This window comes from Cucurbita pepo, chromosome LG02 (assembly GCF_002806865.2).
Source record: "Cucurbita pepo subsp. pepo cultivar mu-cu-16 chromosome LG02, ASM280686v2, whole genome shotgun sequence".
In the NCBI taxonomy this organism is placed as follows: domain Eukaryota; kingdom Viridiplantae; phylum Streptophyta; class Magnoliopsida; order Cucurbitales; family Cucurbitaceae; genus Cucurbita; species Cucurbita pepo.
In genome coordinates, this window is record NC_036639.1 from 7825002 (window position 1) to 7836898 (window position 11897).

The 11897-nt window shown below is 39.1% G+C and overlaps 1 protein-coding gene and 1 pseudogene across 1 annotated transcript; one reads left to right on the forward strand and one right to left on the reverse strand.

The window, feature by feature from the left end:
• Positions 1-8005: 8005 nt before the first annotated feature.
• On the reverse strand, positions 8006-8545 carry LOC111787824 (pectinesterase inhibitor-like). Its single transcript, XM_023667884.1, has one exon. It carries the CDS (start codon positions 8543-8545, stop codon positions 8006-8008), a length of 540 nt encoding a protein of 179 aa, XP_023523652.1.
• A 1339-nt stretch (positions 8546-9884) lies between these two features.
• LOC111787825 lies at positions 9885-10669 on the forward strand (annotated as a pseudogene).
• Positions 10670-11897: the final 1228 nt, after the last annotated feature.

Sequence of the window (11897 nt, forward strand, 5' to 3'; positions counted from 1 at the left end):
CGTCTTTAGGTTACTAGAAAACTAAGACCATTACAGTTGGTATCAGAGCTCTAGGTTATAGATTTTGTAGACTAGCCTATGAGGTAGGCTTGACATGTTCCATGGTCCCACCGCTGATGCCCTGTCACCGTCAAGTATGCCTTAGGAAAATGCTTAGCAGTAATAAGGTCCAACTCGACGATCATTCAGACAAACACCTGTCAACCAAGAGGGTGAAAATGATGTCGGTACTACAGTTGAGAAAGGAACTTAGCCATATTGAACATAAGCTTGTTGTCATTGTCATAGTTAAAGAAGGGAGCTTGAGTGAGACAACCCCAAAAGAAACCTCACGGCCACTACAAGTTATGCAAAGCCAAAAGATTAGACAAATGCTTTATCCCTACTTGGAGAGATAAATCACGAGATTGATTTCATGTCAGGGGTGAGATCGCCTCCCACAGAAATATGTCATCCGGTTCAACCTAAGCTAGTTGAATTCTACAAATAACTAAATGACTTGTTGATAGTCGGGTTCATTAGACCCATAAAGACTCTTGTTAGTGATCACTTAAATGTTGGAGAGAGACACCACGCCAACACCTTTGTTGAAGGAGGGAGATAGAGACAAACTAGTGAAGAAACTCATATTCAGAAGAAATACCATCCAGACGAATGAAGAGAAGGTTCAGTCGGAAGTGTCGGCCCCGATAATTTTAAGACAGAGAGAAAGTTTTGATCAAGTTGAGGTCATATCAACTCTGATTTCAAAGCAGCAAGAACCAAGAATTTATGTGAAAGTACTTTGGACCGGTCAAATCCACAAGGTCGAAAAGGTATCATATATGATTCAATTGCTCCTATGGATGTGAATTGACCCTATTGTTCACATAAGTAACTTGAAACATTACTATCCCGTCCAAGAAGACATCAAACACAATGAGGTGGTACGACTTTATGTAATGAAAAATGTTTTCTAGCGAAGAAAGTAGGAGAGACTCTAACAGAGAAGATGCGAAGAGCCAACGAACTGAGACGAGGTTTTCAATAGTTCCTTGTAGATTGAAAGAGACTCCTCAATGCTGGGATCAGATTGAAGCGCGTTGAGAAACCTGCAGTCAGCCTCATTCTACATCGCTAAGTTCTTGAAGAGTCGGTTGATAGAGACGTCAACCAATTGAGTGGGGGAAGATGTCATGGCCATACTTGTCTAGGACGTGTTAACCATGGTTGGATGCCCATTCCAAACCTCATTTTACTTGCTTTCAAGTTAGATAGAACTTTACTATTCTTGTTGTGTTAATACGGGGTGTATGATCCGACACCAAAATAATGTCTACACCTATCATACTAAAATTCTTAAAATGTACTATAGGGGATGTGACTATTAAGCAGTTGATTACAAGAGTTGGGTTGGGTTAGTGTGCAAATGATCGAGTCAACCTGACCCAACTTGAAATATCTAAAATAATAATAATAATAATAAAAAAAAAGCAAGCCCAAGCCCGAAAAGAAGAAGACAGCTCGAGGCCAATCTAATACATACATAGGCCGAGGCCCAAGCCTAACCCAATTCGTTCTCTATAGTCTGCGTCTAAAGTATGTACTTGCATGATGTGTACACGATACGATGACAATGTGGAGTCCAATTTGTCCACGTCTAGCACCAACGCAACATGAGTAGTTTTCTTCATTAAAGTCTGAGTCACGCGCCATCTCTTCTCCACTCTCTAGACTTGAGTTTCTTCTTCTTCTTTTTGTCTCATCTGTCTGTATTCTTCGTCGCAAACTCGCAGTCACGTTCACGTCGTCTCCCATTGTTTTCACAACTTGATTCTCTATCTCATTTGGTTTAGCCTCGATTCATTCAGTTCTCCACTCTCCTTGTTAGGTTTTGTTATTCTAGATTTATCTAACATTCCTATTGTTAACCGATGTCTGGTTATTTGATTTAGATTTGATTTAGTCATACCACATTATTAAGAGTAGAAGTTGTTAGACGTGGTCAGTTTTTCCTTGTTTTCAGTGTATTCTGTAACGCTATATAATAGCCAATTTCATTCTTCAATAGATTGTGAGATTTCTCCCAATTCGTATGATCTTTCCAGTTTTCTATTCTTAACATTTGGTATCAGAGCAAGGTTAAAACTAGAAGCAACAGTCTTCTACTAAAAGCAAAGAATCCCATTTGGTGGGAATGGGATTCCTGCAGCAACAAAAGACATCGTTTTCGCAGATGCCCAGAAGAAGCATATTGAAGATGAAAAGTTAAAATATTTGAAAGCAAAGAATTATCTATTTCAAGCATTAGATCATTTGATCTTGGAGACAATCTTCAACAAGGATACAACAAAGAACATATGAGAAGGTTCGACACGGGTAAAGCGTGCACACTTGCAAACTCTTTGGAAGGAGTTTGAAATGCTTTACATGAAGGCTGGAGAATCTGTGAATGAGTATTCTGCTCGGACCCTTAGCATAGCCAACAAGATGAAACTAAATGGTGAGAACAAAGAAGATGTTGAAGTAGTTGAAAAGATTCTGAGATCTATGACTTCAAGTTTGATTATATTGTGTGTTCCATTGAGGAGTCCAAGGATACAACCATCTTAATCATTAATGAGTTGCAAAGTAGTGTGCTTGTGCATGAACAATGCATGAGTTCTCATGTTGAAGAAGAATACGCTTTGAAGATCACTCAGGGTGAACAATCTGGAGGAAGGGGTCAAGGTTGTGGAAGTTTTAGAGGTAGAGGAAGGGAACAAGGTAGACAAACCTTCAACAGGGCCACAGTGGAGTGCTATAATTGCCACAAACTAGGACATTTTCAATGGAATGTCAAAGCAAGGAGAAGGAGGCAAACTATGCAGAGACTCAAGAAGAGATGTTGCTGATGGCTTACGTGAATATGAATAAGGTCAATACAGAAGATATGTGGTTCCTTATAAGGCCAATAGAGAAGATATGTGGTTTCTTTACTTGGGATGTAACAATCATATGTGTGGAAAGAAGGAATATTTTTCAAATTTTGATGGAAGTTTCAGAGATTCAGTTAAGCTGGGCAACAACTCAAGCGTGGTTGTAACAGGAAAGGGTAATGTACGGCTGCAAGTGAATGAAATTATAAAGATAATCACAAGAGTGTTCTATGTGCCAGAGCTGAAGAACAATTTGTTGAGTATTCGAAAATTGCAAGCAAAGAGGCTTACCATTTTGTTTCAAAATGGAACGTGCAAGGTGTTTCATCCTGAGAGAGGCTTAATCATGGAGACAAAGATGTCTTCGAATCGAATGTTTGTACTGCATGCTGTAACTCAGTCTGTAGCATCCACTTGTTTCAATACAATCACGAAGATATTGAGCAACTTTGGCATGGTAGATATGGACATTTGGGCTTTAAGGGATTAAAGAATCTTCAGCAAAAGAAGATGGTGGATGGTTTATCACAGCTCAAGTCTCCATTGAGACTGTGTAAAAATTGTCTGGTGGATAAGCAACATAGACACTCGTTTCGAAAAAGGAGCACATGGCGAGCTTCACAAATTCTCCCATTGGTGCATGCTGATATTTGTGGACCGATCAAACTCATCTCAAATAGCAAGAAAAAGTATTTGATTACTTTCATAGATGACTTTAGTAGAAAAACATGAGTTTATTTGTTAATAGAAAAATCAAAAGCCTTTATTGTTTTTAAAAATTTTAAGATTCATGTTGAGAAGGAAACAAACTCATTTATTAAAGCCTTACGAACTGATTGAGGAGGAGAGTTTACATCACAAGAATTCACCAATTTTTATGATGTAAATGGTATACAAAGACAACTGATAGTTGCATACACGCCCTGGCAGAACGGAGTTGCGGAATGAAAAAATAGAACTATTATGAATATGGTTCGTATTATGATTTTAGAAAAGAAAATTCTGAAAAGTTCTGGCCTGAATCAGTCAACTGGACTGTGCATGTACTAAATCAAAGTCCAACATTGGCTGTCAAAAATAAAACTCGAGAAGAAGCTTGGAGTGGAGTCAAACCTTCAGTTGAGCATTTTAGAGTTTTTGGATGTATCTCTCATGTTCATGTGCCTGATAGGAAAAGAACTAAGCTGGATGATAAGAGATTGAGTGTGTTATGCCAGAAGTTAGTGAAGAGTCAAAGGCTTACAGACTCTATGATCCAACTTCACAAAGGATCATAATAAGTAGGGATTTTGTATTCGAGGGAGATAAAATTTGGGACTAGGATAAGACCTATGAAGAATCCATATTGTGCGGTCTTAAATGGGGTGATCAAGAGGAGGTAGCATATGTGTTTGATGAAAATGAAGAAGGGAACAAATCTGATATAGAAGTTGTAGAGGAAAATAGGAAAATATTTCTTCCGGCTCTTTGGCTGAAGCAAGCTCTCCTAGCTCGAATAAGGAGAGAAATAGGAGATCATCCAGAGAGACTATGCAACAGGAGACTATACACGTCATGACTCTGTCACAAGTTCATCTTAATTTTGCAAACGGTCATCCTAAGATATTGCAAACCCCTCCACTCTCTACCTCGTCTTGCTAGTGGATCATGTCCAAACGAGGGTCATTCCTCTAGGCATCAATAATCTTCCTTCTTAAGTCTAGTTAGACTTCGAGTTGGGTTAGTCGCCCCATGACACCTCATGTCGCCATCCCTATGCTAACGTTTTGAATTTCACTCGCAACTCCACCTCAGGTGATAGTGTCGGGGAATGGACGATCTTCTTGCTTAGGGCATTTTCCATGACATTATCCTTCCCAGGGTGATATAGAATCTTGAAGTTGTAGTCCTTAACCAGCATTAACCATCGTCTTTGTCTCATATATAATTCTTTTTACACGAATAAGTATTCCAGTCTCTTGTGGCTAGTGAACATTTGTATCTACTCATCATATACGTATTGTCGTCAAATCTTTAGAGTGAACACAACTGTAACTAACTCTAGATCATGAGTTGGATAATGACGCTCGTATAACTCCAATTTCCTTCCGGTGTAGACCATCACCTTGTCATTTAAATTAGAACACAACCTAGCTCTTTACTTGATGCGCCACTGTAGACTGCAAAGTTTTTGAATCGTTAGGTAATATGAGCACGTGTCATTACAATTTGATATTTAAGTTTCCTAAAACTCTACTCGTAAGCCTCATCCAGGCAAAGAATTTTATCTTCTTGGTCAACTGAATGAGGGTCGCCATGATCTCGAAGAAATCTTGGATGAAACTTCAGTAATATCCCGCTAACCATAGAAAAATTCTAATTTTTGCAACTGAGGTAGGGTAGGGCGAGTTCATCCTTAACATCTCCGTTCTACTTCATATGTAAGAGGGACCTATCGAGTGTCTAAATGCTCACGTTAAATTTGATGAATTCATTACTGAATATGAGATGACATAAGTTGAAACACTGCCAATTGAAAGCATTGAGAACCCTTACATGGAAGCCCCCTATAGTTTTTAGCTACTCTTCAAAACATAGTAGGAGAGATGGAAAAGTCAGTGGAACATGGTCTTATGTACGTCGAGACATGAATTAACCACGTATCAACTAAGAGAACTATGACCAACTTTAGAGTCATGCACAATTTCATGATAGAGACTGAAACGAACCGCTTAAATATACTATAGCATCAAGATATAAGAAAAATAAAAGTCATCAATTTAGTAACCCTACCTATATCACAAATTGTACCAAATNATATATATATATATATATATATATATATATATATATATATGCAAGAGGGAATGAGAATTGAAGAATGTTGTATATGTTGAAAAAAGAAATATTTTTCCATCTCATGAATTTACCCTTCATATTAGAAAGTTCTCCCAAATTTTTTGGCTCACTTCACAAAAAAATGAAATAACTCTCTATGTTTAATTTCTTAGATAAATATCAAAACCCNTTTTTTTTTTTTTTTTTTTTTTTTTTTTTTTTTTTTTTTTTTTTTTTTTTTTTTTTGTATCATTAACACGTTAATATAAGTATAATGAGCCACATGTAAAAATTCATATAAAAAACCCGACTTTTGAGGTTATTGTCTGGAGTCCTACTCGACCCTCTTTGAGCTTGTCTTTGATACTTGTGTCGCTTCGTTCTCTCGAACTTAGCGTATGACTCAACTTAGCTTCAATGCATATTCTTGGTGTATTGGATGATGCACCGTCCTCCTAAGTCCATCATGACACGTGGTCGTCGCATCATGACACGTGATCGGATAGATGTCACTTGCCTGTCTTGTGTGGAGGTCACAACCTACTTTTTGTCAATGAGGTGGGCCTCATGTGGTCGGATAGATGTCACTTGTCTGTCTTGTTGGGCCTCATGTGGTTGGATAGATGTCACTTGTCTGTCTTGTGTGGTCACAACCTACTTTTTGTCAATGAGGTGGGCATCATGTGGTCGATAGATGTCACTTGTCTGTCTTGTGTGGAGGTCACAACCTACATGAGGTGCTTCTGTGGTCACAACCTACTTTTTGTCAATGAGGTGGGCATCATGTGTCAATGAGGTGGGCATCATAAGGTGGATAGATATCACTTGTCTGTCTTGTGTGGAGGTCACCTACTTTTTGTCCGTTGTTATCTCTCTTGCTTGCTTATATAACTCTCTTGCTTGCTTATATAACGTCTCTTTCAAAAATCTCTCTTTCAAAAATCTCTCTTTCAAAAATCTCTCTTTCAAAAATCTCTCTCTCTAAAATCTCTCTCTCTAAAATCTCTCTCTCTAAAATCTCTCTCTCTAAAATCTCTCTCTCTAAAATCTCTCTCTCTAAAATCTCTCTCTACCCTCGTTTTCTAAAACCTTCTTTTAAAATCGAGGCTAGAGGCTCGATCATACGTCGCTTGGCCGTAGGCGACGCAAGAACAAATTGACTTATCTCACTTGTCGGGAAAGTGAGTGCCACTTTGAGTGCCACTTAATCGCTAGTCCGCTGCCTACAAAAGTGCGATTGTGTCAAGTGGTATCGGAGGTCACAACCTACTTTTTGTCAATGAGGTAGATGTCACTTGTTTGTCTTGTGTGGAGGTCACAACCTACTTTTTGTCAATGAGGTAGATGTCACTTGTCCGTCTTGTGTGGAAGTCCACAACCTGCAAATGTCGTCTTGTGTGGAAGTCCACAACCTGCAAATGTCGTCTTGTGTGGAAGTCCACAACCTGCAAATGTCACTTGTCTGCCCACAACCTGCAAATGTCACTTATCTGTCTTGTGTGAAGGTCACAACTTACTTTTTGTTAATGAGGTAGATGTCACTAGTCTGTCTTGTGTGGAGGTCACAACCTGCAGATGTCACTTTGTCTTGTGTGGAAGTCACAACCTATAAATGTGTCTTGTGTGGAAGTCACAACCTACAAATGTGTCTTGTGTGGAAGTCACAACTTACTTTTTGTAAATGAGGTAGATGTCACTAGTCTGTCTTGTGTGGAGGTCACAACCTACTTTGTCTTCCGCTAGCCTTCTTTTCTTGTTTTTTTTTTTTTTTAATGAAATTGGGTCGATTCATGACCTAGTTTTTCTGCACTATAAACTCAAACCAACTGGAATCCAAAAATATAAAACAAACCAACCTAACCAAAAGAGTTATGAATAATGAAAATTTGAGAAAAGAAAATGAAATCGAGTAAGCTTTTGAACAATTTGAGCAATTCTCCCTCCATACTCATACTCATTTTGATTCGATTCAAACTAGTTGGGCAATTCTCCCTCCATACTCATTTTGATTCGATTCAAACTAGTTTCTTTAGCTTCATCGTCCGCTGAGGAGGTCTATAAATCATTAAGGCTATTGACTCATGAACTAGAACCTGTGACCTTTAAAGTTGGAGAGCAGTAAAAGTTATCGAGTGACCCTAGATTAGTATCAAGTCATATTAGATTTAGGTTTAAAATGTGAAGGAGTCCATGTCTAAATTTATAGGATTCAAAACAGACATATTATTGATTAATGGCATTCCAAGTACAAGTACAGAGGTTTGTAGTATGAAGAAGAAAGGTTGAAGGAGTTAGGCACGCCCAAGAAGACGATTGGCTATAACCAAGATGATATTACAAATATCTTCCACAACCTTCCCGTTGCCAGACAGCGCCGATGGGTCCTTTGGTGGCTGCATGAAACTGTCCAGACAATCTCTGGCCTCCGTCATGGCTATAGACGCCATAGTGTTGACGCCATTATAGTCACCTTTCCCCAAGTAGTTCTTCCCATCCACGATGTCGTCGACGACATTGTTGTAGTGTATAGCACAGGTGGCATAGCGCTCCTTAAGCTTGGGATCGGTTGCATTGGACTCCAAGGACTGGGCGAGGACACGACTTTGAGCAGCCTTGTTGTTGGCGAGGTTGAGGGTGAAGATGGCCAACCCTTTTAGGTCTGTGGTGCCAGCAGAATTCAACACATTAAAGCAAAAAGATGGGTTTCTAGTTTTCTTACAAACGGTGGAAATGATGTCGTCTTGGGAAGCTACATGCATGGGCACCATCCCATTGAAGAACAGAACTGAAAAGACAATGGAAGAGACTGCAAGAAAACTAGAAGATGCCATTTTTTATTTTTATTTTTTCTGTCTGTTTTGCTCAATTAATTCACAGGGAGGGTTTACATATTTATACACTTACAATTTTAAGTCAAATGCTATTAAAAGAAAAACTAACAAAAATAGACCGAATAGGTTGCACTTTTTTCTCTCTAAACCCAATCACAAACTTGGCTTAGTTATTATGCACACTTTTCTGGACAATACACAGTCTAGTTCTCCTCTGCTTCAACTAATAATATTTATTTTACGCAAAAAAAAAAAGGAAGGTTATTAATATAATATTGAATAATATGTTAGTTGACATGCCAGAAGATCATATTCAATAAATAACCTAATAGGTCGCCAAATATTTGTTTTGCTAATGTTTTTTGTTGGCATCTCGAAAAGTAGTCCTTGCCATCATTGTGTGTTTTGACGTGAAAAATGTGAGTCAATAAACTCGACTTGATTAAAATCATGGATGTGGGAATCATGCATTGAGAAGTTAGTAAGTCAATAAGCTCGACTTGGTTAAAATCATGGGATGTTGAGAAATTAGTAATCATGGAACATTTTCGGGCAATCACGAGATAACCCAGACCAACCTTAGCCCACTATTTCGTGCAAATTTGTTAGAGGCATCATAAACCTGAAGATAATATAGTGTGTATGGCAAAAGGTATATATAGAGACATCATGCATCATAGAACATGAAAGTAATTATATATGTCTCATGGGATCCCACGTAACATAACATAAATTTAGTTATAACATAACATAACACCATACACGTCAAAGAGTCACAAGTACGACACGTGTAAGGGGCATAGAGCACAAGTCGTTCATACTTTGTACAATTCATCTCACCGATCCAATAGTAAAACCACTTATTTGGTTGACTCAAGCAGTCACTAAATTTTCTAAGTTACTATTTGTTTGATCCTACTCACTTAGGTTTTGTTTCGAAATTGACTCCCAACCTAATTAAGGGTTAGTCCTACTTATATCACATAATACAAACTAAAAACAAATCATTTTATTCTAAGCTACCAGACATTTGTTCAAACTAAAACTAAAACTAAAATCAATTGATAATACTTCCTTGAAATAGAATTTTTGAATTCTCCCCCGTACATTTAATTATGTGCTCTCTCTCTTCTATTTTTACTCTCTATATAATCCCAACAACAGCTCCATCCAAAAACACGTTGGATATGACCCACTAACAAAATATATGGAGACAACAACAAAGAGAATAGAAAAGAATTTCTTTTTTAGTTGTTGCTTTTTTTTATTTGTTTCCGTGTATTTAGACGTTGGGTTATATCCAACGTCATCAAAACCGTCACAAACCCATAATCAAATCATGCCTCTCTCTCTCCTACTACTCTCCCTATTCGATCTCTTATTCTCCCCATCAAACTCCCTCTCCCTCTCCTTCCCTCTGACCTCCCATTCTGTCTCCTCCCAAGAAGCCTCCCTTTCCCTCTCCTCCAAAACCAAATCCCATGGGAAGTTCCCCTTCAAGTCCTTCAATGCCCTTGTGGTGTCTGTTCTCATTGGATCGCCGCCGCAGCAGATGGACATGGTCGTAGACACGGTAGCCAACTGTCCTGGATTGGATGCCAGGACAAAGTAAGGAGAAAATCAGTGAAGCCCATGATTAATTGGTTTGACCCTTATCTCTCCTCCTCTTTCTCTTTCCTTCCCTGTAACACCACTCTGTGCAGACCCCGAATTCCCGATTTTACCCTTCCTACTTCTTGTGACCCAACTCGCCACTGCCACTACTCCTACTTCTACGCGGATGGGACCCTGGCCGAGGGTAATCTCGTCACTGAAAAATTCACCTTCTCCAATTCCTTAACTACCCGTTCCCTCCTTCTGGGCTGCGCTACGGCCTCCACCCAAGACAGGGGTATGTGTGGAATGAATACTGGACGCCGCTCCTTCATCTCCCAGGCCAAAATATCCAAGTTTTCCTATTGCGTTCCGGATCGAACCGAGTCGGATCTAACCGGCTTGTTCTAACTTGGAGACAACCCCAACTCCGCTAAATTCAAATACGTCAACATGTTGACTTTCACCAAAAGTCGACGCTCCCCGAATCTTGACAAGTTGGCCTACACCCTAAAGGGGAAGGGTTATTGACGGAAGTGGAGAAAGGGGTGAAGTGCGTGGGGATCGGACGGTCAGATAGACTTGTGACTGAGAGTAATATAATCGGGAACGTTCATCAGCAGAATATGTGGGTGGAGTACGATCTGAGCAATAAGAGAATTGGGTTTGGTGTTGCTAAGTGTAGTGGATTGAAGGCATGATCATGGACGGTGGAGATTCATACTATTCTTTTGTGTATCTATTTATATTACCAAATTTTGTTAAAAGAAAACAAAATTTGTTGTAATATCAATACTTATCATCCATCATTCATTTGGTNGGTCAGAGAAGAGATGGTCAGATTAGTGGGACCCATGATGAAGAATGGATACGAATACGCCACCGTCGCCGACATGTGTTTCGACGGCGCAGTGGCGGCGGCGGTGGGTCGGAGGATCGGCGACATGTGGTTCCAGTTTGAGAATGGGGTGGAGATGTTGGTCGGGAAAGGGGAAGGGTTATTGACGGAAGTGGAGAAAGGGGTGAAGTCCGTGGGGATCGGACGGTCAGATAGACTTGTGACTGAGAGTAATATAATCGGGAACGTTCATCAGCAGAATATGTGGGTGGAGTACGATCTGAGCAATAAGAGAATTGGGTTTGGTGTTGCTAAGTGTAGTGGATTGAAGGCATGATCATGGACGGTGGAGATTCATACTATTCTTTTGTGTATCTATTTATATTACCAAATTTTGTTAAAAGAAAACAAAATTTGTTGTAATATCAATACTTATCATCCATCATTCATTTGGTTCGTTTGGTGAAGTATATGACTACGAAATAGTTTGTTTTTTTAAGTTCCATACTTCCTAAATATAATTTAATGGATTAATTTATAAAATTTGCAAAATAAATAAATAAATAAAACATTAATATCCACCTCTTAAATTAGATCATAGGTCATCATAATTTACATGATTAAATGTATACATCTTGTAAGCCGGCTCTCTTTTCACCAGAGAAAATAACTAACCTTGCTCTCCCACTAGGCACAACTAAAACTAACCTTGCTTCCCCACTAGGCACAACTACTACCTCAGTAATGTACCCTTTATGACTCATGAACCTAAACATGCTTCGTCCGTCGATGAAAGATTGGATTGGCAGACAAAAAGGTGGCACCAATGTTGTCATACCAGATATGAGTCGCACATCAAGTTGACGAGTCGATACTCATTCACGAATGAAGTCAACATGCTTCGTTCGTCGATGAAAGATT